This window comes from Mytilus edulis, chromosome 14, assembly GCF_963676685.1.
Source record: "Mytilus edulis chromosome 14, xbMytEdul2.2, whole genome shotgun sequence".
Taxonomy (NCBI): Eukaryota; Metazoa; Mollusca; class Bivalvia; order Mytilida; family Mytilidae; genus Mytilus; species Mytilus edulis.
This window is the reverse complement of record NC_092357.1, coordinates 3,801,282-3,829,275: the sequence shown is the minus strand read 5'-3', so window position 1 is coordinate 3,829,275 and position 27,994 is coordinate 3,801,282. Positions and strand designations below refer to the sequence as shown.

The 27,994-nt window shown below is 32.9% G+C and overlaps 1 protein-coding gene and 1 long non-coding RNA gene across 2 annotated transcripts; both read right to left on the bottom strand.

Moving 5' to 3' along the window:
* Positions 1-10,003: 10,003 nt before the first annotated feature.
* Positions 10,004-18,718, bottom strand: LOC139503395 (uncharacterized). The gene is made up of 2 exons (XM_071293170.1): positions 16,225-18,718; positions 10,004-16,149 (listed from the first exon to the last, which is right to left on the bottom strand). Exons 1-2 carry the CDS (start codon positions 18,716-18,718, stop codon positions 10,004-10,006), a joined length of 8,640 nt encoding a protein of 2,879 aa, XP_071149271.1.
* Positions 18,719-19,372: 654 nt separating this feature from the next.
* Positions 19,373-27,782, bottom strand: LOC139502613 (uncharacterized). Its single transcript, XR_011658894.1, has 4 exons — positions 27,611-27,782; positions 22,185-22,277; positions 21,272-21,388; positions 19,373-20,886 (listed from the first exon to the last, which is right to left on the bottom strand). It is a non-coding gene; the product is annotated as an uncharacterized lncRNA (long non-coding RNA).
* Positions 27,783-27,994: the final 212 nt, after the last annotated feature.

Below are 27,994 nucleotides of genomic sequence, written 5' to 3'. Positions count from 1 at the left end.
TTAATATGTATGGTTCATGAGTAAAATCACTTTACGCATAATTCTTAATATAAGAGGGGCGAAAACTCCCTTTTATTGTTTACGCACCTTTGCAACCAAAATTTATAAGTTACGGCATGTCACAACTAACAATTTAGTAAAAAAAATTGTCGATATCTTATAAGGTTAATGAAAAAAGGTGAAAATAAGCCAAAATCAAAATTTAGAATTTGACCTTGACCTTTGACCTTGACCTAATTTTAATTTTTTTGGACCAAGGATCTTAAATCAAAAGACCCTAGGTCTCTATCACTTATAGTTTACCAGTTAGAAATGCATATCACTGATATCATATATAAAAGGGGGGATAACTCTCATATGGAGTCTCCGGATAGCTTCGGTTGAAATGAAACAGAACATCCTAAGGATATAACGAGCAATTTGGAAAAATAAATTTGTCGGTTTCTTATACGGTTGCGAAGGAGTAGTGGCCACAAGAAAAACAGTGTTCGGGGAGATAACTCTTACAAGGTACAGTTTTTTGTTACGCGGTGTCAGTTTCAGAAGCCTATTAACTGTTCGATATCATTTACCTTATATCTAAGCGATATCTTGTGAAACAAAAAAACAGCGAAGGAAAAAAAAGTTGGCGGAAGAAAAAAAAAAAAAATAATAATAATTAAAAACCAATTGTTCAAAGAACAATTGAAGGTCTTTCAACCAATAAAGATCTATTTTGATGTGAAAATATTAAGATTCAGTTGAAAATGTCAGTTGCTTTGGCTTTATGATATGAAAATATGAATTTGGAGCAAAGGTCAAAATCTAGAACGTCCAATTAACCTATGACCTTGACCCCAATTTCAAGGTCATAAACCAAGGATCCCAAATCAAAAGACCCTAGGTCAGTAGTATGTATGGTTCATGAGTAATATCACTTTACGCATAATTCTAAATATAAGAGGGGCAAAAACTCCCGTTTATTGTCTACGCACCCTTCCAATCAAAAATTTTAAGTTACGACATGTCGCAACTAACAATTTAGTAAAAAGAATTTGTCGAAATCTTATAAAGTTAATGAGAATAAGTGAAAATAAGCCAAAATCAAAATTTAGAATTTGACCTTGACCTTTGACCTTGACCTAATTTTCATTTTTTTGGACCAAGGATCTTAAATCAAAAGACCCTAGGTCTCTATCACTTATAGTTTACCAGTTAGAAATGCATATCACTGATATCATATATAAAAGGGGGGATAACTCTTATATGGAGTCTCCGGATAGCTTCCGTTGAAATGAAACAGAACATCCTAAGGATATAACGAGCAATTTGGATAAATAAATTTGTCGGTTTCTTATACGGTCGCGAAGGAGTAGTGGCCACAAGAAAAACAGTGTTCGGGGAGATAACTCTTACAAGGTAAAGTTTTTTGTTACGCGGTGTCAGTTTCAGAAGCCTATTAACTGTTTGATATCATTTACCTTATATCTAAGCGATATCTTGTGAAACAAAAAAACAGCGAAGGAAAAAAAAGTTGGCGGAAGAAAAAAAAAAATAATAATTAAAAACCAATTGTTCAAAGAACAATTGAAGGTCTTTCAACCAATAAAGGTCTATTATGATATGAAAATATTAAGATTCAGTTGAAAATGTCACTTGCTATTGTTTTATGATATACAAATATGAATTTCAAGCAAAGGTCAAAATCTAGAACGTCCAATTAACCTATGACCTTGACCTCAATTTCAAGGTCATAAACCAAGGATCCCAAATCAAAAGACCCTAGGTATGTATTATGTATGGTTCATGAGTAATATCACTTTATGCATAATTCTAAATATAAGAGGGGCAAAAACTCCCATTTATTGTCTACGCACCCTTCCAATCAAAATTTATAAGTTACGTCATGTCGCAACTAACAATTTAGTAAAAATATTTTGTCGAAATCTTATAAAGTAATTGAAAATAAGTAAAAATAAGCAAAAATCAAAATTTAGAATTTGACCTTGACCTTTGACCTTGACCTAATTTTCATTTTTTTGGACCAAGGATCTTAAATCTAAAGACCCTAGGTCTCTATCACTGATGGTTTACCAGTTAGAAATGCAAATCACTTATATCATATATAAAAGGGGGGATAACTCTCATATGGAGTCTCCGGATAGCTTCGGTCAAAATAAAACAGATCATCCTGAGGATATAACGAGCAATTTGGAAAAATAAATTTGTCGCTTTCTTTTACGGTTGCGAAGCCTTAGTGGCCACAAGAGAAACAGTGTTCGGGGAGATAACTCTTACAAGGTAAAGGTTTTTGTTACGCGGTGTCAGTTTCAGAAGCGCATTAACTGTTCGATATCATATACCATATATCTAAGCGACATCTTGTGAAACAAAAAAACAGTGAAGGAAAAAAAAGTTGGCGGAAGAAAAAAAATAAAAATTAAAAACCAATTGTTCAAAGAACAATTGAAGGTCTTTCAACCAATAAGGATCTATTTTGATATGAAAATATTAAGATTCAGTTGAAAATGTCAGTTGCTATGGCTTTATGATATGAAAATATGAATTTCAAGCAAAGGTCAAAATCTAGAACGTCCAATTAACCTATGACCTTGACCCTAATTTCAAGGTCATAAACCAAGGATCCCAAATCAAAAGACCCTAGGTCAGTAGTATGTATGTTTCATGAGTAATATCACTTTACGCATAATTCTAAATATAAGAGGGGCAAAAACTCCCGTTTATTGTCTACGCACCCTTCCAATCAAAAATTTTAAGTTACGACATGTCGCAACTAACAATTTAGTAAAAAGAATTTGTCGAAATCTTATAAGGTTAATGAGAATAAGTGAAAATAAGCCAAAATCAAAATTTAGAATTTGACCTTGACCTTTGACCTTGACCTAATTTTCATTTTTTTGGACCAAGGATCTTAAATCAAAAGACCCTAGGTCTTTATCACTTATAGTTTACCAGTTAGAAATGCATATCACTGATATCATATATAAAAGGGGGGATAACTCTCATATGGAGTCTCCGGATAGCTTCGGTTGAAATGAAACAGAACATCATAAGGATATAACGAGCAATTTGGATAAATAAATTTGTCGGTTTCTTATACGGTCGCGAAGGAGTAGTGGCCACAAGAAAAACAGTGTTCGGGGAGATAACTCTTACAAGGTAAAGTTTTTTGTTACGCGGTGTCAGTTTCATAAGCGTATTAACTGTTCGATATCATTTACCTTATATCTAAGCGATATCTTGTGAAACAAAAAAACAGCGAAGGAAAAAAAAGTTGGCGGAAGAAAAAAAAAAAAAAAAATAATAATAATTAAAAACCAATTGTTCAAAGAACAATTGAAGGTCTTTCAACCAATAAGGATGTATTTTGATATGAAAATATTAAGATTCAGTTGAAAATGTCAGTTCCTATAGCTTTATGATGTATAAATATGAATTTCGAGCAAAGGTCAAAATCTAGAACGTCCAAATAACCTATGACCTTGACCTCAATTTCAAGGTCATAAACATAGAATCCCAAATCAAAAGACCCCAGATCTGTATTATGTATGGTTCATGAGTAATATCACTTTACGCATAATTCTAAATATAAGAGGGGCAAAAATTCCCATTTATTGTCTACGCACCCTTCCAATCAAAATTTATAAGTTACGTCATGTCGCAACTAACAATTTAGTAAAAATATTTTGTCGAAATCTTATAAAGTAATTGAAAATAAGTAAAAATAAGCAAAAATCAAAATTTAGAATTTGACCTTGACCTTTGACCTTGACCTAATTTTCATTTTTTTGGACCAAGGATCTTAAATCTAAAGACCCTAGGTCTCTATCACTAATGGTTTACCAGTTAGAAATGCAAAACACTTTTATCATATATAAAAGGGGGGATAACTCTCATATGGAGTCTCCAGATAGCTTCGGTCAAAATAAAACAGATCATCCTGAGGATATAACGAGCAATTTGGAAAAATAAATTTGTCGCTTTCTTTTACGGTTGCGAAGCCTTAGTGGCCACAAGAAAAACAGTGTTCGGGGAGATAACTCTTACAAGGTAAAGGTTTTTGTTACGCGGTGTCAGTTTCAGAAGCGCATTAACTGTTCGATATAATATACCAAATATCTAAGCGACATCTTGTGAAACAAAAAAACAGCGAAGGAAAAAAAAGTTGGCGGAAGAAAAAAAATAAAAATAATAATAATAATTAAAAACCAATTGTTCAGAGAACAATTGAAGGTCTTTCAACCAATAAGGATCTATTTAGATATGAAAATATTAAAATTCAGTTGAAAATGTCAGTTCCTATGGCTTAATGATGTATAAATATGAATTTTAAGCAAAGGTCAAAATCTAGAACGTCCAATTAACCTATGACCTTGACCTCAATTTCAAGGTCATAGACTAAACATCTCAAATAAAAAGACACTAGTTCCTTAATATGTATGGTTCATGAGTAAAATCACTTTACGCATAATTCTTAATATAAGAGGGGCGAAAACTCCCTTTTATTGTTTATGCACTCTCGCAACCAAAATTTATAAGTTACGACATGTCGCAACTAACAATTTAGTAAAAAAAAATTGTCGATATCTTATAAGGTTAATGAAAAAAGGTGAAAAAAAGCCAAATTCAAAATTAAGAATTTGACCTTGACCTTTGACCTTGACCTAATTTTCATTTTTTTGGACCAAGGACCTTAAATCAAAAGACCCTAGGTCTCTATCACTTATAGTTTACCAGTTAGAAATGCATATCACTGATATCATATATAAAACGGGGGATAACTCTCATATGGAGTCTCCAGATAGCTTCCGTTGAAATGAAACAGAACATCCTAAGGAGATAACGAGCAATTTGGAAAAATAAATTTGTCGGTTTCTTATACGGTTGCGAAGAAGAAGTGGCCACAAGAAAAACAGTGTTTGGGGAGATAACTCTTACAAGGTAAAGGTTTTTGTTACGCGGTGTCAGTTTCAGAAGCGCATTAACTGTTCGATATCATATACCAAATATCTAAGCGACATCTTGTGAAACAAAAAAACAGCGAAGGAAAAAAAATTTGGCGGAAGAAAAAAAAAAATAATAATCAGAACAAAAACAATAGGTCTTTCAACTGAAAGGTTGAAAGACCTAATAATAATTAAAAACCAATTGTTCAAAGAACAATTGCAGGTCTTTCAACCAATAAGGATCTATTTAGATATGAAAATATTAAAATTCAGTTGAAAATGTCAGTTCCTATGGCTTAATGATGTATAACTATGAATTTTAAGCAAAGGTCAAAATCTAGAACGTCCAATTAACCTATGACCTTGACCTCAATTTCAAGGTCATAGACTAAACATCTCAAATAAAAAGACACTAGTTCCTTAATATGTATGGTTCATGAGTAAAATCACTTTACGCATAATTCTTAAAATAAGAGGGGCGAAAACTCCCTTTTTTGGTTTACGCACCCTTGCAACCAAAATTTATAAGTTACGACATGTCGCAACTAACAATTAATTAAAAAAAAAATGTCGATATCTTATAAGGTTAATGAAAAAAGGTGAAAATAAGCCAAAATCAAAATTTAGAATTTGACCTTGACCTTTGACCTTGACCTAATTTTCATTTTTTTGGACCAAGGATCTTAAATCAAAAGACCCTAGGTCTCTATCACTTATAGTTTACCAGTTAGAAATGCACATCACTGATATCATATATAAAAGGGGGGATTACTCTCATATGGAGTCTCCGGATAGCTTCGGTTGAAATGAAACAGAACATCCTAAGGATATAACGAGCAATTTGGAAAAATAAATTTGTCGGTTTCTTATACGGTTGCGAAGGAGTAGTGGCCACAAGAAAAACAGTGTTCGGGGAGATAACTCTTACAAGGTACAGTTTTTTGTTACGCGGTGTCAGTTTCAGAAGCGTATTAACTGGTCGATATCATTTATCTTATATCTAAGCGATATCTTGTGAAACAAAAAAACAGCGAAGGAAAAAAAAGTTGGCGGAAGAAAAAAAAAAAAAATAATAATAATCAGAACAAACCCTATAGGTCTTTCAACTGAAAAGTTGAAAGACCTAATAATAATAATAATCAGAACGAATACAATAGGTCTTTCAACAGAAAGGTTGAAAGACCTAATTAAAAACCAATTGTTCAGAGAACAATTGAAGGTCTTTCAACCAATGAGGATCTATTTTGATATGAAAATATCAAAATATAGTTGAAAATGTCAGTTCCTATGGCTAAATGATGTATAAATATGAATTTCGAGCAAAGGTCAAAATCTAGAACGTCCAATTGACCTATGACCTTGACCTCAATTTCAAGGTCATAGACTAAACATCTCAAATCAAAAGACACTAGTTCCTTAATATGTATGGTTCATGAGTAATATCACTTTACACATAATTCTAAATATAAGAGGGGCAAAAACTCCAATTTTTTGTCTACGCACCCTTTCAACCAAAATTATAAGTTACGACATGTCGCAACTAACAATTTAGTAAAAATAATTTGTCGATATCTTATAAGGTTAATGAAAATCAGTGAAAATAAGCCAAAATCAAAATTAAGAATTTGACCTTGACCTTTGACCTTGACCTAATTTTCATTTTTTTGGATCAAGGATCTTAAATCAAAAGACCCTATGTCTCTATCACTTATGGTTTACCAGTTAGAAATGCATATCACTGATATCATATATAAAAGGGGGGATAACTCTCATATGGAGTCTCCGGATAGCTTCCGTTGAAATGAAACAGAACATCCTAAGGATATAACGAGCAATTTGGAAAAATAAATTTGTCGGTTTCTTAAACGGTTGCGAAGTAGTAGTGGCCACAAGAAAAACAGTGTTTGGGGAGATAACTCTTACAAGGTAAAGGTTTTTGTTACGCGGTGTCACTTTCAGAAGCGCATTAACTGTTCGATATCATATACCAAATATCTAAGCGATATCTTGTGAAACAAAAAAACAGCGAAGGAAAAAAAAGTTGGCGGAAGAAAAAAAAAAAAAAAAAAATAATAATAATAATAATAATTAAAAACCAATTGTTCAGAGAACAATTGAAGGTCTTTCAACCAATAAGGATCTATTTAGATATGAAAATATTAAAATTCAGTTGAAAATGTCAGTTCCTATGGCTTAATGATGTATAACTATGAATTTTAAGCAAAGGTCAAAATCTAGAACGTCCAATTAACCTATGACCTTGACCTCAATTTCAAGGTCATAGACTAAACATCTCAAATAAAAAGACACTAGTTCCTTAATATGTATGGTTCATGAGTAAAATCACTTTACGCATAATTCTTAATATAAGAGGGGCGAAAACTCCCTTTTATTGTTTACGCACCTTTGCAACCAAAATTTATAAGTTACGGCATGTCACAACTAACAATTTAGTAAAAAAAAATTGTCGATATCTTATAGGGTTAATGAAAAAAGGTGAAAATAAGCCAAAATCTAAATTTAGAATTTGACCTTGACCTTTGACCTTGACCTAATTTTAATTTTTTTGGACCAAGGATCTTAAATCAAAAGACCCTAGGTCTCTATCACTTATAGTTTACCAGTTAGAAATGCATATCACTGATATCATATATAAAAGGGGGGATAACTCTCATATGGAGTCTCCGGATAGCTTCGGTTGAAATGAAACAGAACATCCTAAGGATATAAAGAGCAATTTGGAAAAATAAATTTGTTGGTTTCTTATACGGTTGCGAAGGAGTAGTGGCCACAAGAAAAACAGTGTTCGGGGAGATAACTCTTACAAGGTACAGTTTTTTGTTACGCGGTGTCAGTTTCAGAAGCGTATTAACTGTTCGATATCATTTACCTTATATCTAAGCGATATCTTGTGAAACAAAAAAACAGCGAAGGAAAAAAAATTTGGCGGAAGAAAAAAAAAAAAAATAATAATAATTAAAAACCAATTGTTCAAAGAACAATTGAAGGTCTTTCAACCAATAAGGGTCTATTTAGATATGAAAATATTAAAATTCAGTTGAAAATGTCAGTTCCTATGGCTTAATGATGTATAAATATGAATTTTAAGCAAAGGTCAAAATCTAGAACGTCCAATTTACCTATGACCTTGACCTCAATTTCAAGGTCATAGACTAAACATCTCAAATAAAAAGACACTAGTTCCTTAATATGTATGGTTCATGAGTAAAATCACTTTACGCATAATTCTTAATATAAGAGGGGCGAAAACTCCCTTTTATTGTTTACGCACCCATGCAACCAAAATATATAAGTTACGACATGTCGCAACTAACAATTTAGTAAAAAGAAATTGTCGATATCTTATAAGGTTAATAAAAAAAGGTGAAAATAAGCCAAAATCAAAATTAAGAATTTGACCTTGACCTTTGACCTTGACCTAATTTTCATTTTTTTGGACCAAGGATCTTAAATCAAAAGACCCTAGGTCTCTATCACTTATAGTTTACCAGTTAGAAATGCATATCACTGATATCATATATAAAAGGGGGGATAATTCTCATATGGAGTCTCCGGATAGCTTCCGTTGAAATGAAACAGAACATCCTAAGGATATAACGAGCAATTTGGAAAAATAAATTTGTCGGTTTCTTATACGGTTGCGAAGTAGTAGTGGCCACAAGAAAAACAGTGTTTGGGAAGATAACTCTTACAAGGTAAAGGTTTTTGTTACGCGGTGTCAGTTTCAGAAGCGCATTAACTGTTCGATATCATATACCAAATATCTAAGCGACATCTTGTGAAACAAAAAAACAGCGAAGGAAAAAAAAGTTGGCGGAAGAAAAAAAAAAAAAAAAATAATAATAATAATAATCAGAACAAACCCTATAGGTCTTTCACCTGAAAGGTTGAAAGACCTAATAATTAAAAACCAATTGTTCAGAGAACAATTGAAGGTCTTTCCACCCAATAAAATATATTTGAATGTTAAAAATAGCAAACCTCATTTAGAAATGTAATTTTCAGTGCTAAATGATAGTTTTGTGTATTCTAAATTTCAAAATATATACTTTTGCATATAATAAGTAGAAAAAGTAGCCACTTCCTGTTTACCAAATTTATTTCCAGTAGTTTTTCTAGATCATATGGCTTACAACACAAAGTTCCATAGTTTTATCATGCAGAAATTTAAAGTTAAAGCAAAGGTCAAAATCAAGAACGTCAAATCAAACCTTGACCACGATTTCAAGTTCATGAAAAATGGGCCTCAAATAAAGACTAAGTCTCTACTATATATTGTTAATGAGCTATATAACCATACAGCTAATACTAGATAACAAAGGGGCAAAAACTCCCAGTTAATGTCTACGTACCTTTTCAACTTAAATTTGAGAAACCTGTCACAACAAACAATTCTCTGAAAACACCAGATTCACATTTTTATTCTTTGCTGACTAATCATTATCAACTGTTTCACCTCATGGCATTTGCAATTTTATATATAAAACAATGCACAAGAGCTAAAACAATTGAGATCTAAATCTCTCTTCTCACTGCTAAGAAAAACTGTCTTGGAAATGTTGATTTTTATTCTGAAAAAAATAAATAACAATATTCATCAACACTTTTTCCATTTTTTAAAATGATATGCTGATGCATAATATCATTATTCAAAGTTCAACAATTTTTGAATCCTCAAATTTGAGCCATTGATTGAAAAGGTGAGACTAAAACACAACATAATGAAAAAAAGCATTAAATTAATAAATAGAAACACCTAGACTGATTGTTGTTTGCTAAACATGCTGCTGCAAATATTTCATGCATATTCAGCAAGACCAAACACTGTTCATTGGTCACTGCCAGAGCCCTGTTTGTTATCAGCACCAAATCATGCGTTAGTGCTGATATCCGCCTCCTACGACGGGGACGAAGGGTTGGACTTTAGGAGGCATTATTTTTTTTTTTTTTTTACATTATTTTTAACATTTGAAATCGAAATTAAAACAAACCTGTTTTTCCTTTAACATCTTCATATTCAAATCTTTGTTTGGTCTTCAACGTTTGAGTACTATTCTAAGTGCCTCATGGTAGCTGTAATATGTGGGAATCATTGCAACAGATATATCAGGACATCCTCTGACATACACATGATCAATTAGTGTACCACCCTCTGTTGTTGGACTATTGACAAGCTGGTTGAAACCTTTTGATTGCATGAAATTTAATACTGTATTACATTCTTTTAAAATATCTTGATTAAAATCACCAATGATTACAACTTTTTCTGATAATATTTGTAACTTGCAGATTAATGTCGCCAAATTCTCCAAAAATTTTCCGACATTATACTTCTGAGTTCTGTAGATCGTAGCAACTAAAATATTTTCAGTTGTTATCTTGAAAACTATACATTCCAAGTTTGAGGCCAAGTTGCATAGTTCAGTTTCTGATGAATGCTTATAAAATACACACACGCCACCATGCTGCATTTCCTTCAAAGATGAATAGTAAGAGTCGTCATTTTCAAAAGCTTGAGATCGCGGCAAATGAAAACCATCATATCCAATCATTTCAAAGCAAGCAAATTCCTGATTAGCCCAGGTTTCAGTAAGACAAATGTAATCGACACCTATAAAGTCTGGATTTTGTTTGAGATCTTCTGCATGAGTCTGCAAACCTTGAATATTGTGATACATTATCTGGACAATATCTGTCTGTTCCTCTCTTTCATCCTCAACTTCAGGTAAAAATCTTGTCATTTCTGCAACACCCTTTACAATATCAGGATCACAGAAAATTTTCTTGTCAAGTTTTTCAGATTCTATGCTTTTAATATGAAGACCTGATTTTGAGGTAACTCTGCTAAGGGCAACGTATGCTTGACCATAAGTGAAACATTTATTTAAATCAACAACACATTCTTCAACTGTCAATCCTTGAACTTTATGAATAGTGCAAGCCCAGGCTAGTTTCAATGGGAACTGTTTACGTACACAGGTGCTTAAGGGAATGTCTTCACTTGAAGGCTTTAAACCAACACAGCGTTTTCCACAGATGATTTTTTGTAACTTTGCATTTTTTCCAACTCTTTCATTGTCAAAGAAAACAAATATGGCACTTGGGAGTGAATTAACTGAGTAGTCTTTTATAGAAATTACTGTTCCCATTACTCCATTTACTAAACCATCTGTTGTGTCTTCATTCTTGATAAGCATTACTCTTGCTCCCTCAGCTAAAAGAATAGATATTGGAAGACAGACATCTGACTTTGTACAATGGACTTTTTTTAGGGTCAATTTTCCTGATGTTTTGTTTTTTTCATAGTCTTCTGCTTCAATTAGTTTTGGTTCTGAACATAATTTCAATATCATCTCCTTGTTAAAAGTATCAACCTCTGCATTTGTAGAGTATATGTGCAAGGCTTCATCGTGTCCATCATCTAAACATCTTATCAAAGTTCTCATATCAAAAGAAGTCAATTTTTCATTTTTTTGTTTAACACGTAACCTGTTTAAAAGTTCTGCAAACAAGCTATCCTCGCGTTGACGCATAATTTCATCCAACTCAGCAATTTCAAATAAATCATTCCAAAGGTGATTTGAGGGATTAGAGGGGTCGTTTACATATAATTTGTCTACCCTTTTTGTTCTTACTGGTGGCAGCTGATAAAAATCGCCAACAGCAATTATTGAAACACCTCCAAATAAACAATTATCTGGTCTTTTTTTCACTTGTCTAAGCCGCTCATGAATGAAAAACAACAATTTCTTGTTGACCATTGAAATTTCATCGATTATCAGGATTTGCAAATTTTCTAACTTTGTTCTGAGTGAATTTATTTTGTCTTCACTTAGAGTTGCATGATCAGCTGAAAGTGATTTGAAAATTCCAAGAGCACTGTGAATCGTCAATCCATGAATATTAAATGCAGCTGTACCAGTTGGAGCTGTTAACAATACTGTTAGATCATCTGGATTCTCTGAAGTTTGTGCTAATATTCGAGTTGCTTCATATTGTATACACTTGATCAAGTGACTTTTACCCGTTCCAGCTCCTCCTGTTATGAATACATGTAAAGGCTTTGGTATTTTTCCAGTTGCTTTCTGAATGCACCAATCTCTCACTTTATAGAGAATTCGTCTCTGCTTCACATTCAAACTTCTGAGTCTTGGAATAATTTCATTTTTTGTGAGGGAAACTGACAGCAGATTAGTTCCAACAGATGATGAGCTTTTTGCATTATTCAAATCTGGTATTGTTGCTTCTGACAAATCTTCTTCAATTACACTTGTTTCTTTCCCTTCATCAATACATTCTCTTCTGTTCAGTTCTGATTCTGGACATAATTCACACCATGCATCTTCTTTTGGATCTGTGTCATGCAATTGATTTTCTGCATCCTCTAACTCTTGACCAGTTTTCACAAAATCTGCCATGTTTTTGATAACAATTTCCTTTACAGAAGTCAAAGTATTATCCCCTGTAAACTTAACTCTACCACAAGTGAAGAAATTTTCATATGTATTAAATAGTGGAGGTTTTAACTGTTCATCATGCCTGTATGGTAAAAATAGTTGCAATATGCTTTGGAAGTATTTCTCAGGAGAAGTTTCCTGTGAGAAACGTGGATATTTGATAACTGCAGGTGAGGTTCTTGTGCGCTTTCTAATATGTCCAAGGTTGCCTTCAAGTTTGAAGGTTGTTTCTTCATTAATTTTCTGGGGTAACTGTGACTCTAGTAACACACTGTATTCTGAACCAAAACTTGCAAGGCACATTTTGATAAACATAGCAATGTGTGGTCTACCTTTATACCTATCAACTATATTGTTCATCCAAATTTTATTTTCATCATCATTTTCATCTTCACTGTCATTGTTACTCCTTTTCCTGTTGGAAGATTTATAACTTTGTTGTTTCTCAAGGTCTTTTAGAGGAATGCTCATTCTACATGGGTTTTCACCAACAGGTATAAATTCTACTTTCCTAGAACATTCTCTTAATCTTAATCCAGTAACTCTAAAAACAGCTTCTTGTGCACTAACCTCTCTATGATGAAGGTATGAAGTTCCAATTTTTTTCATAGTCTGTTGTGCATTTAAATTTCCTTCTTCAGCTTCATTTTTGGTTTGTTGGAGGAGTAATCCTAGCTCTCGCTCAGATTTACTTATGTAACTTATAATGTATACAACACAGGAAAATGCATCTAAAATATATTGTATGTCCATGTTTGCATTCCAAGCCCTTAATAGATGTGGATTATACTGATTGGTGTAAATTTCATTTGGCTCACGTTTAAGAACTACTGTGTTTCGATTGGTGATGAAACGAAAATACTTTTCAAAGCTTTCTTGAGTAAGACCTGACTTATTGAAAATTTCAGATACATCTAAGTTTTCATTTTCATGCTCTTTTATAACTTTCCACAATCCAGACAATATTTCCTTTGCTACTTTTTCGTCTTTTTTAGTATCCTTATCTGGTTTACTTGGTTCAGAGATGAATGTTTTAGTCGAAGGAGGTCTTGGGAAATTAAAACGACATACTGTTCCTTTTTTCTTACAGGTTTTTGAATGATTTTTGCTGTGTTGGTGTACTGCCATTACAATGTCATGTAATTCTTTATCTACCTTTTCATCTGGTATCTCGCATGTAACATACTTGTCAATAAAACTCATAACTTCTTCATTGTCATCTTCACCATATTTTGGAGCATTTTCAACCCAAAACAAACAATGGGTGTGAGGAGAACCTCTTTGTTGAAATTCAACTCTGTAAAAATAGTCAATTATTTTCCCGATTGGTTCAGCTTCTGACATGATAACATCCTTTAGAAATGTATTGAATCTATTATTAAACATTCTTGCTGCTGTAACAGGATTGCTACAAAGAACTTTACATTTTTCATCCCATGTCATATTTTCAGTATTTCTCATGTCACCCTGTTGTTTTAAAATTGTATTAACAATTTCAGACCATCTGAAGTCTGCTGAAGAAAAAGAACAGAAGAATGTTGGCACACCTAACTGTCTGATCATTGCAAATATATCTTTCTGTGAGCTTTGCCAGTATGGGGGAGTTCCTCTAATAGGTTTTAAATATTTAATGGCTTCCTCTTTTTTAAACAACTCTTTCAAGGTTTCCTTATTGCACAGCATTTCTCCAGTAATTTTATTTCCCTCTTTAGAAAAAGGGCATTCTTTTCTGAGAGATATCTGTACATTTGAAATCACACTGTTGAGTTCCGTTAAATATTGACTGAAAAATATGTAGGATGTATCCCTCGCAAATCTATTTTCAACACTCATCAATCGAAGATTAAAGTACCTTCCAATTGTCAGTTTTTCATCACGGATTTCATCAAATGTATTTTTACCGGTTGGAAAATGTACAGGAAAAGTTTTAGCTTCAATTCCTGATTCTTGGAGAACACTAAGAGGACTGTTATTTTCTGCTGGAGCAATGTTAAAAACTTGGTCAAAGCATAAATCTAAAGCCTCTTGTCCAATATCAGCAGGTTGTAAACAAGTATCTAACTGAACACCACGTAATCTATCATCAATGTAGCTAACAGGTTCGCTTTCAATATCTTTTTCATTGCCTGTTGTAGAGGACGTTGTTTTAGTTTTTTCTTCCTCTTTTTTGTTTTCACTCACTAGCTCAGTAACATCAGATTCTGATTCATCATTAACTACTTGATCATCATTTACTTCAGGAATTGGATTCATCCATTCTTTGTTGATAGCCACTTCTTTATACCATATGTTTTGATCCTTTAAATTCAAAAGTGCTTGCTCTAAATGGTTTGGTCTTACAAATTGATATTTGTCATATCCTTTGTAGCTAAGCTTTCTCTTTAACTTAACTTTCAGTAATAGACTTTCATTTTCAGATCGGGGTAATATAGAAGTTACTTTTTTCAAATCAGATGGCACACACACTACAGGTCCGTGAACCCCTTTTTGTCCTCCTTTTGGTAAAGCCATTATTTTCATAAAAGGAATGTTCTGGGCGATAAGTTGTTGCTCGATTGAATTAAGCTGTTTTAACTCTACTGGAACATCTTCTAGTAATAGACTATTTGAAAAGGAGTCTGCAGGTATTTTACCTTTCAACATTTTACGATGACAAGTATAACAGATCCACAGACTTGTTCTACATGTTCCTTCAAAAGCACAATTTGTCTTACAATCATCTGTACATTTGTGTTGGTATTTATCTGTTGTAACTAAATCAAATATGGAATTATCATAATTCTCTTTCTTGCAGATCTGAACCTGTTTTTTAAAAAACAACCTCAAACAACAAGCACAAACACATTCTGGACCTTTAGTAACTTCAACTTTAAATTTTCTTATAACCTCATTTATTTGCTTGTTTTTTACCTGAAGATTTTCACGACGTACTGATGTTTGTTGTTTAATCTTAATTCTGTGTGCATCATCATTTGCATACTTGTGTATACTTTCTTGTTTCACATGTTCCTTGTGCTTTTCATCCGTTTTATACTTGTGTATACTTTCTTGTTTGACATGTTCCTTGTGATTTTCATCCGTTTTATACTTGTGTATACTTTCTTGCTTCACATGTTCCTTGTGCTTTTCATCTGTTTTATATTTGTGTATACTTTCTTGTTTGACATGTTCCTTGTACTTTTCATCCGTTTTATACTTGTATATACTTTCTTGTTTCACATATTCCTTGTGATTTTCATCCGTTTTATACTTGTGTAAACTTTCTTGTTTGACATGTTCCTTGTGCTTTTCATCTGTTTTATACTTGTGTATACTTTCTTGTTTCACGTGTTCCTTGTGCTTTTCATCTGTTTTATATTTGTGTATACTTTCTTGTTTGACATGTTCCTTGTACTTTTCATCCGTTTTATACTTGTATATACTTTCTTGTTTCACATATTCCTTGTGATTTTCATCCGTTTTATACTTGTGTAAACTTTCTTGTTTGACATGTTCCTTGTGCTTTTCATCTGTTTTATACTTGTGTATACTTTCTTGTTTCACGTGTTCCTTGTGCTTTTCATCTGTTTTATATTTGTGTATACTTTCTTGTTTGACATGTTCCTTGTGCTTTTCATCTGTTTTATACTTGTGTATACTTTCTTGTTTGACATGTTCCTTGTGCTTTTCATCCGTTTTGTACTTGTGTATACTTTCTTGTTTCACATGTTCCTTGTGTTTTTCATCTGTTTTATACTTGTGTATACTTTCTTGTATTACATGTTCCTTGTGCTTTTCATTTGCTTTTTACTTGTGTATACTAGCTTGTTTCAGCTTTTCCCTGTACTCATTGTCATCTTTATATTTCTCAATTCCTGCTAGTATTAAGATATTTCTGTAATCTTCATCTTCTTCATATTTCTGAATACCTACTTGTATCAAATTCTCTCTGTATGTTTCATCTTCTTTATATTTCTGAATACCTGCTTGTATCAAATTCTCTCTGTATGTTTCATCTTCTTTATATTTCTGAATACCTGCTTGTATCAAATTCTCTCTGTATGTTTCATTTTCTTCATATTTTTTAATACCTGAACATATTTTTTTTGAACGTATTCCTTCATTCTCCTGATATTTTCTTTTAGAATTGTCTATCTTTCTAGCTCTAAATTTATCATCTGTCATGTACCTGATCCTTTCTTTTTCATTTTTTAAGATTTTTGATTCAGTATCGTTGAGAAAGTCAACTTTTTGATTTTCGTCAATTTTCATTTTCTTTGTTGATACCTCAGATTTCCTTGACATGTCATATTCATGTTCTTGTCTAGATTGTAATCCATTTGGTGATATAGTCTTTTGTTTTACAGCTGTGACAACTTCATAATGATTGACATCACTATTATGTTGAAGATAAATTGCTTGATCATTGACACAATTATTGCTGTTTATTTGAGATGAAGAATATCTAATCCATGTACCATTAAAAAAAGTATAAATGTCTGTTTTAAGGAGGTCAGCACAAGCTACTATTTCCAGTTCAGTTCCCCATACATTATTTTCTTTCATTCTGAGAGTTTGTATATGCTCTTCTACAGTTTTAAATCTTGGCTGTAAAAATGACTTGAAAACTTCTGCATTTCTTATCAAATGATCAACTATTGCCCTTCGTATGTCTCCAAAATATTCTTGTCTATTAGAGAGTGAATATGAAATGGCTCGAAATAAGCAATTTCCATCACCTGTGATAGTCTTGCAAGCAGTTGGTTGGCCTATGTTATAAAAATTTGTAGATTTCTGTTTGGATATTTTCTTGATTGGTATATTAACAAATTTACAAAGCTTCCTCTTTAAAAGTGTATTCAAGGGTATGAAATCATAAAAACATTCTGCTGTAGATAATATCTCAATATCAGATTCATCATCATTAATAACCTCATTAATGTGTACTTCGTTAACGTTCTCAATGTCATTACTGCTAATGTTAAACTGGAGTATTTCTGGTGATATATTGCTGATCTGAGTAATATATTCTTGACTTTTAGGAATCTCATCTTTGTTTACAGTTTCTAAAATTTCAGACAATCTAAATTCCCTGGTGATTAATGGTTTAAGCCTTTCGGAAAGTTCATCGTTAGTTTTGATCTCAGGTTCTTGTCCAAAAATACAAATACTGACTCCTGTCACTTCAAACCATTGATTATGACTTGCACCAGCCATCATGTTGCAACAGTACTGGTATAGGTGATCCAGATCGCTTAACTTTAAAAGTAAACTTTTACCATCGCTGTCCTTGAAGCCAAGCTTATTTCGTGCATGAGAATCAAACAAAAATAAATCTTGATTATGTTTCAAGGCTAAAAAAGTAGTGTCATATGCACATATGAAGCAAGCATCATAGTCTATGAGAGACTCTTGTAAAGCTTGGTCTAAAGGTAAAGAATTTCCAAATTCACTAAAATCTATAGTCCCAGAAGTATCTACAACAGCTGTAATTGATTCTTTTCTTAATATTTTCAGTAATGTTCCTGACATGTCAATCATGTCTGGTAGGTCTGATACAAGTAAATGAATATTATCACCATGAATACGGCTATATATTTTGTTTCCATCTATCAAAACATTGTCTAAATAAATCTGGTTCCAATCATTTAGATCTTTAAGTTTACTATGGGCCAGAGCTGATAAACAGTTTGCAACACATTGCTTCCCACTGTTAATTCCAAATCTGATATCTCCTTGATGAAAACTACCTTGAACTACCAAATTATCAAAAAGTGATCTACGAGCCTCTATAGTGTTTTCAGGTATTGTTCTTTTGTTCCTTTGACTATACAGTTTCAGCAAATTGTCATCTTGTTCAAATTCTAAAAAATCGTTAAAATCCATCTGTATATTTTCTTTTTCATTAATTATGCTCCCAATCTTCTTTAAGAATTCAAGTCTATTTGTGTGTTCATTTTCTGCATCACTTGATTTTTTTTCAAAGTTAGTACCCAATTGGATTGTATCATTTAAATTTGAAACCATTTTTTCTTTTAAATTGTATGTGCTTTTAGAACTCTGTTTTGATTTCCTTGATCCATAGCCCGGATTTGTTTTAACCTTTTCATTATCCAGAGTTCTATTAACTTCATAATCCACATTTGTTCCATTTGATTCAATAGCATAATTTGTTTCAACAGATTCAAAATCCAGATTTATTATAACTGATTCGTTATCCAGATTATTTTTAATTGATTCATAATCCAGATTTTTTTCAACTGATTCATAATCTAGTTTTGGTGTAAATGATTCAGGATCTACTTTTGATTTCATTGATTTATTAAGTTTGATTGATTTAGCTTTTTGGTTTAATTTTATTGATATAGTTGATTCAGATTTGATTGATTGATTTGATTCTGATTTGATTGATGGATTTAATTTGATTGTTTCAGTATCAAAAGGACAGTTTATAGAGTTGACACTCTGATCATTGTTTGTAGGACAGTTTATAGAGTTGACGCTCTGATCTTGTTCTATAGGACAGTTTATAGAGTTGACGCTCTGATCTTGTTCTATAGGACAATTTATAGAGTTGACGCTCTGGTCTTGTTCTATAGGACAGTTTATAGAGTTGACGCTCTGATCTTTGTTAGTAGGACAGTTTATAGAGTTGACGCTCTGATCTTGTTCTATAGGACAGTTTATAGAGTTGACGCTCTGATCTTGTTGTATAGGACAGTTTATAGAGTTGACGCTCTGATCTTTGTTAGTAGGACAGTTTATAGAGTTGACGCTCTGATCTTTGTTTGTAGGACAGTTTATAGAGTTGACGCTCTGATCTTGTTCTATAGGACAGTTTATAGAGTTGACGCTCTGATCTTGTTCTATAGGACAATTTATAGAGTTGACACTCTGATCTTGTTCTATAGGACAGTTTATTGAGTTGACGCTCTGATCTTTGTTAGTAGGACAGTTTATAGAGTTGACGCTCTGATCATTGTTTTTAGAACAGTTTATAGAGTTGATGCTCTGATCAATATTTATAGGACAGTTTATAGAGTTGACGCTCTGATCTTGTTGTATAGGACAGTTTAAAGAGTTGACGCTCTGATCATTATGTATAGGACAGTTTTGAGAGATGACGCTCTGATCATTATTGATAGGACAGTTTTGAGAGATGACGCTCTGATCATTATGTATGGGACAGTTTAGAGAGGTGCCGCTCTGATTGACCGTGGAGATGAGGTTCTTGTCATCAGTCTGCTTAACTCTTCTCTCTCTCATTCTATCTCTTTTCTCTCTCCTTTTTGTCAAATCACTTTTGTTTTTACCTCTACGTGGCATTGTCTAAAAAATAAAACAAAAACCAAAGTCAAAAACCTTGACATCAACTATTAGAGAATTAGAATGAATAAAATAGAGTAAAATTCCTGGAATATCAATTCATTGTATAATCTAACAAGCAAAAAAATAATGCCATAGGAAAATTCACCAAGCATACCTTTGTAACAATCATAGCCAAGGTTTTGTGTGTTAAAGGAACACTTTTACCTGTAATTGTTTAATTTTTAGACATTGTAACTTGGATGTAGAGTTGTCTAATTGGCAATAGTACCACATTTTCATATGTCTATGAGCTATGGGATACAGAGTACAGACAGGAGAAAGGAACCTTTATTAAACATACAAAAATTCTGTATTTGGTACTAAGCATGTGATAAAATAACATCAATATTCAGTGTGAATTTCAGATATCAATTGATTGATGGATTTAGTTTTATTGTTTCAGTAGAAATTATTAATTCAGTATTATTTGGACACTTTATTATCATTAGTATCATCTCCTTAAATGCAACTTTTTAACAACAGAAAGCAATAAATACTTAGATAAAAAATTCACAAACAATTGTAATATTCTTAAGTTCAGGGAACTTATGAGTACATCTGAACAACCTAAGCTATGAAAATTTGTGCAATTTTATTAGAGTTATGAATGATCAAGCTGTTTATCAGCATAAAGTATATATAAATAGAATAGACACCATAGAAGTAACTTCAAGACTATCTTCAAAAAATTGTATAGCAAATACATCAAGATGTAAACATAAATATCAATTCATATGATACACAAGCAAGCACATGCAATGGTGTAAGTAAATTGACAATTTTTCTAGGTTTGATTTCATGTCATAATATTAATAAATAAAAATGTATATAATCGTTTTTTATGTTTTTAAGATTATTTACAAATTAATATCAAAACTGACTGCTAACAATGAGTATTTCACAATTTCACTTTTAGAAAGTTTTGAAACAAACAGATAATTGTATTTGAATTTTTGTCAACTATATTACTAAATCAAATGTTCCTTCAACATCTGAAAAAGCTGTATTAACTTACCACAACTATATCAGTTCTTGATACAAATAATCTTTTTTAGTTGGATTCAAATGTAAGCAAAAACCTCTGTCACTCCAACAAGTTAGAACTGAAGAAATACCTGTAAAAAGAGGTGTTATTAGTACACGGTACTTTACTTTATCATGTTTTATCTTTTTCAAATTTTATTATTTTCAACCAAGATTTTTAAAAAATCAATTTATTTTTATTTGATTTTTTCTTTTTTTTAACATCTATAACAATAACTGTTTAAAACATGAGACTCACTAGTACTTGAGCCTGTACCACACACCTAAAAATAAAATCAGCTAATGAGGACCTTTAATTAAATTTCTGGGTTGCTTGTACTTACATGACATATGGTGAGTTTATGCACCCATATTTTTTATAACCAATTTTCAAATTATAAGGATGAAATTTCTTTAGTTAACATGGTCATGGACCAGATATGGGGGTTAAGTGCTTTGAAATCTTAATAAGCTTACCACAATGTTAACTATATGTTACAAAATGAAGGTAACCAGCTTTACTTTTAGCTTCAAATGTAGTCAAAATATAGTCAAGAGCCTTTGCCACTCCAACAACACAAACTGATGAAATACCTGTAAATAGTATTAAAACATGTAGCAGTGTTAACAACAACATAACATGTTGATCATTTTTTACATTGATGTATAAACCAAATCTTTTATTACATAGCCTTAACATATATTGAGATAAAAACAAATATATTGTATTCCTGGCTTTAGTTCAATGGCTTATTCCGAATTATTTTAACACAAAATCATAACAATTACTGTATAAAACAAGAGCACACACGCTGGTGTATCTCGCCTGCATTACTCAATGTAATTTCATATTTTTCAGGACAAAATTATGGTCCTTAAATATTTGCTAAGATAATCAGTTTTTCACCTTTTTTTTTGTTATGCTTAAAGATATTGATTTGATAATTGGTTTATAGTTTTATCATGACAAGTTGCAGATTTTGTTCTAGTCTGATGATTTTGTGCAGAGTTATGGTGCTTGGACTAAAGAAAATATACTGAAATAATCAGTTTTCACAATTATTTTTCGTCTTGCTAGAAGATATTGATTTAATATTTGTTTAATATAGTGTACATATAGTTGTCAGTTTATTTTTCAATTTAGTTGTTCATCTGGTATCTTTTGCCCCTCTTTTACATCATGTTTGATGTTTTAGCTCAAATTAGAATTTTGTTCCAAAAATTGAATTTTTAACCAGAAATGGACTACAATGTATGTATTGCCATGCAATACTCACACAATGTTTGTTATATCAAATTCTATACAAACCCTATTCTGCTATTTTACAATCCAAAAAGGCAGAAGATCTACCTTGAGTGCTTTCATATCTGAAAAAATATATTAACTTACCAATGCTTACTATATATGTTCCAAAATCAAATAAACCAGCTTTAACGGTCAGCGTCAAATTTAATTGAAAACTGATGTCACTCAAAGTATTGCCTGCAAATAGAAGTGTTATCATTACAGTCAGTTGCCTGTATTCGGTTGAGAACTAAAAAATATACAATTTTTCAATTTATAAAGGGACTGAACTCTAGAACAGTTTAAGTGATGCCACCAAAATTCATACTAGATTTGTGTTTTGTGGTAATATGCATCATGTATAAGTTTGATACAATTGGTTGAGGCAAACTCAGTGTTACAGCTAGATTTAACTTAAGTTAGAAAACAGAAACTTAAAATTTTGTAATTTTTACATTAATAAAGGGGGATAACTCTAAAACAGCTAATGTGACGCCACCAAAATTCAAACTTAGTCAAGCTTTTGCAAGGTGGCATAAAAATATATTTGTATTTTGACTCCCAATGACTAATTTTACGGTCCCAAGTTTAACAAAACATTAAAAATTCATTATCTATCTTCATGATCTTGAACTATGTGTACACATACAATGTATGTCATGTATGTCAAAACATGACCTTGGGATTTACAAAATGTAAATGGATTGCAGAGTCATGAGAGATGATCAGATTATAGACATGTAACTAAATTTCAAGTAGCTGACTACTGTATTGATGTATGACATTATCTTTCAAAGAGCCTGTGTCGCTCACCTTGGTCAATGTGAATAGTAAACAAAGGAAACAGATGGATTCATGACAAAATTGTGTTTTGATGATGTGTTTGTACATCTTACTTTACTGAACATTCTTGCTGCTTACAATTATCTCTATCTATAATGAACTTGGCCCAGTAGTTTCAGTGGAAAATGTTAGTAAAAATTTACAAATTTAATGAAAATTGACTATAAAGGACAATAACTTTTTAGGGGGTCAATTGACTATTTTGGTTATGTTGACTTATCTTTAGGTCTTACTTTGCTGTACATTATTGCTGTTTACAGTTTATCTCTATCTATAATAATATTCAAGATAATAACAAAAAACGGCAAAATTTCCTTAAAATTACCAATGTAGGGGCAGCAACCTAACAACAGGTTGTCGGATCAATCTTAAAATTTCAGGGCAGATAGATCTTGGTCTGATAAACAATTAAACCCGGTCAGATTTGCTCTAAGTGCTTTGGTCTTTGAGTTATAAGCAAAAAACTGCATTTTACCCCTATGTTCTATTTTTAGCTGTGGCCGCCATCTGGGTTGGATTGCTGGATCACCAGACACATTTTTTAAACTATATACCCCAAAGATGATTGTGGCCAAGTTTGGATTAATTTGGCCCAGTAGTTTTAGAGGAGAAGATTTTTGTAAAAGATTACTAAGATTTATTACATGTATGAACTAGAGGCTCTCAAGAGCCTGTATCGCTCACCTGATTCTACTTGGGTTTTTGAAATCATATAAAAAAATATAAAATTTGGCTAAAAGTGACAACACAACCTCATTTATAAGGAAAGGAACATGTTTAATTTCATTCAAAAGTCCCCCACTGGCGGCCATCTTGGATGACGGATCGGCTACAAAGTAACAACACTTGGTCAGCACCTCATAAGGAACATTCATGCCATGTTTGGTTTTATTCCATTCAGTGATTCTCTAAAAGAAGTCATTTGTATGCATTTCCCATAGGGTCCTATGTTAAACTAAGTCCCCTGCTGGCGGCCATCTTGGATGATGGATCAGCTACAAAGTAACAACACTTGGTCAGCACCTCATAAGGAACATTCATGCAATGTTTGGTTTTATTCCATTCAGTGGTTCTCTAAAAGAAGTCATTTGTATGCATTTCCCATAGGGTCCTATGTTAAACTAAGTCCCCCGCTGGCGGCAATCTTGGATAATGGATCAGCTACAAAGTAACAACACTTGGTCAGCACCACTATTAGGAACATTCATGCCATGTTTGATTTCATTCCATTCAGTGGTTCTCTAAAAGAAGTCATTTGTATGCATTTCCCATAGGGTCCTATGTTAAACTAAGTCCCACGCTGGCGGCCATCTTGGATGATGGATCAGCTACAAAGTAACAACACTTGGTCAGCACCACATAAGGAACATTCATGCCATGTTTGGTTTCATTCCATTCAGTGGTTCACTAGAAGAAGTGATTTGTATGCATTTCCAATAGGGTCCTATGTTAAACTAAGCCCCAAGCTGGCGGCCATCTTGGATGATGGATCAGCAACAAAGTAACAACACTTGGTCAGCACCTCATAAGGAACATTCATGTCATGTTTGGTTTCATTCCATTCAGTGGTTCTCTAAAAGAAGTCATTTGTATGCATTTCCCATAGGGTCCTATGTTAAACTAAGTCCCCCGCTGGCGGCCATCTTGGATTATGGATCGGCTACAAAGTAACAACACTTGGTCAGCACCCCATAAGGAACATTCATGCTATGTTTGGTTTTATTCCATTCAGTGGTTCTCTAAAAGAAGTCATTTGTGTGCATTTCCCATAGGGTCCTATGTTAAACTAAGTCCCCTGCTGGCGGCCATCTTGGATGATGGATCGGCTACAAAGTAACAACACTTGGTCAGCACCCCATAAGGATAATTCATGCTATGTTTGGTTTTATTCCATTCAGTGGTTCTCTAAAAGAAGTCATTTGTATGCATTTCCCATAGGGTCCTATGTTAAACTAAGTCCCCGGCTGGCGGCCATCTTGGATGATGGATCGGCAACAAAGTAACAACACTTGGTCAGCACCTCATAAGGAACATTCATGCCATGTTTGGTTTCATTCCATTCAATGGTTCTCTAAAAGAAGTCATTTGTATGCATTTCCCATAGGGTCCTATGTTAAACTAAGTCCCCCGCTGGCGGCCATCTTGGATGATGGATAGGCTACAAAGTAACAACACTTGGTCAGCACCTCATAAGGAACATTCATGCCATGTTTGGTTCCATTCCATTCAGTGGTTCTCTAGAAGAAGTTCAAAATGTAAATTGTTAACGACGACGACGACGACGGACGACGCCGGACGCCAAGTGGTGAGAAAAAATGATAAAAAATTTACTATAAAGGGCAATGACTCCTAAAGGGGTCAACTGACCATTTCGGTCATGTTGACTTATTTGTAAATCTTACTTTGCTGAATATTATTGCTGTTTAAATTACAGTTTATCTCTATCTATAATAGTAATAATTACTGTATATTCAAGATAATAACCAAAAACAGCAAAATCCCTCTTGTAATGAAAAAATAAGTTACAATTCTATCCGAGGCCGACAATTCAATGTTTCCTGCTATTTTAAAAACATTTATATCCATCATGTCCATGTCATCTGATTTCTTTTTAGAAGAACATAAAAATAAATGTTTGCAACAAACTCTGATTTGACAGACCCAAATTAAACATGCCAAATTTTGCAGAATGTCCCTTTTATTTTATTTGGAAAGTTCCGTCAAATTTTACTGAGTTTAATGCAAAAAATATATTTTATATTGCGATAAGAGGGTGGTTACAAATTAAGGATTAATTCCTGTAACGTGTTTTGTCATTTTTATTTCATGTGCAGCAGTCCATTATTCACTGTCATGACTGTATTTTTGTGAAATCCGTATAAATTTCTACATGCAAGACATGTTTAATTGTTAATTCATCGTGAAATGGCAATCTTATTTCATGTTCTTTTGTACAGATACCCCCTTAATGCGCCTCCTTACAGGAGGCATATTACAGAGAAATCAGCTAAACATTTTAATAAACATAATGATACAGCTGTAAATTCACTCTGAAATTCCAACTGAAAATATGAGATTGGTGTTTTGATGTCAATTTAAGGTAGGCGTCAAGGAAAAAAAGTATAAATATTAATAGCCTTTCTAGACGTCATAATGATTTGCATTGATTCCGACAATCAAATTCATGCCAAGTTAAAAATAAACAAAATCTATTATGTACTAACAGTAACAGGAATGAAAACAAACATAATTGTGTGATCATGTTTGTACAACTGTACAGGGTTCAAATCAGGTAATAATAGTTTTGACTGACTCAGACATACATGTACAGACCTATGGCAACTATAAAAGGTAAATTATAATTTCAGTGGCGGTGACCAGAAATAATTTATGAAATATCTGGTCAAATAAATTAGCCTCACAGAGGGTCTCATTTGGGTCTAAGCGTGACGCGGGATAGTCGATTTTTTGTAAGCGTAACATGTGAAAGTCAAATTATTATGCTGTGGAATTGGTAAAGCAAGTCGAGCGGGACACGGGAAATAACAAAACAATAATAATTGCTTATGTCAGAGCTCCAGATAAGAATTCACAAATTGGGTTTTTTACCCACCATTTTCTTATACAATTGGGTGATAAAGTTTTTTAATTGCATTATCAATTCATTTTCACCCCTCATGTTAATATCAAATTGGGTTTTCACCACCAAGCTCCTTAATGTATTGGGTTTTTTCATCAACACAATATTGAATATTTAGGGAATATCAACCCCAGATTTTTTTTCCATCTTAAATATGTTTCTTTCTTTGGATAAACGCCGAGAAGATCGAAATGTTTTCAAAAACATGCGTACCTATTAAGCAACGGAAAACTCTAACAGGGACCCATTTCAGCTACTTGATGCAGGGATCTATTTTTAGAACGAAAGGAAATTTCCAATTATAAATGTTATGAAAATAGTTTACGCGACGACTGTAAACAGATAAGGGTAAATAACGCAAATGGTAGCCAATAAAAGGGTTGAGAACTCATGGTTTTGGCATATAATTGGGTTTTCCTTTGAATTAATTGGGTTATTGAACCCTGCAATGTGCAATTGCATTGGGTTTTTTATTATTTGTATTGCGTGATCACGCAAATATGCAGCTTATCTGGAGCTCTGCTTATGTAGTACAGCTAGACACAGGAATCTGACAAAACAGCACCTGGGTTTCGGGATCAAAACTCACAATGAGACCCCGCACAGACTCACACTAGGGACAGGCACTTTTTTTCAATACACTGATACATGTAGTTCGACCTCCCAAATTAACATGTTTAACCCGGCCGCATTTTTGCACCTGTACCAAGTCAGGAGCCTCTGGCCTTTGTTAGTCTTGTATTATTTTAACTTTTAGTTTCTTGTGTACAATTTGGAGTTTAGTATGGCGTTCATTATCACTGAACTAGTATATATTTGTTTGAGTGCCCGCTGAAGGACGACTCCAGGTACGGGAAATTATTTCTCGTTGCATTGAAGACCTGTCGGTGACCTTCTGCTGTTGTGTGCTCTATGGTCGGCTTGTTGTCTCTTCGGCACATTCCCCATTTCCATTCTCAAATTTATTGTGTTTATCCTTCTTTGGTGAAGTCATGTATACAAATTATTTTGTCAAATTATGGCAAATTATGTGTACATGTATGTTTACCTGGTCAGTGTCACTGTTGAACGACAAATGACGATACTCTCAGTCTGTTTTATTTAAATACGTGGTTTATACCAGAAAATTCTATTCAAAACAGCTCGAAGTCTACCATCCAACACTTTTCAATAATAAATATCAATATCATGAACGAAAGAATCTCAAAATCGTACAACATGCACCGGAAATGGTAGGAGATGAGTTCGTACCTTGTCTGGGTATGAGGTCCGTTCGTACCTCTTCTATTTCGTACCTTATATTGAATGTCCTTTTGTCTTTTGCCTATCTTTATTGATGTCATAATTGCTGTTCCAAATGAACAAATATTGTATAGCTATAAGGGAGTGGATGTAGGTTAACATTATAAAGAGTAGAGAATGATGACATGAT

Excerpts from the sequence above, each read along its gene's own strand:
- LOC139503395 (XM_071293170.1), bottom strand. The coding sequence starts at position 18,718 with ATGAAATCAAAAGTAGATCCTGAATCATTTACACCAAAACTAGATTAT. Across the intron at positions 16,150-16,224 it reads GGAAAAGCTGAAACAAGCTA|ATGAAAAACACAAGGAACAT; the intron begins GTATACACAAGT and ends AGTATAAAACAG.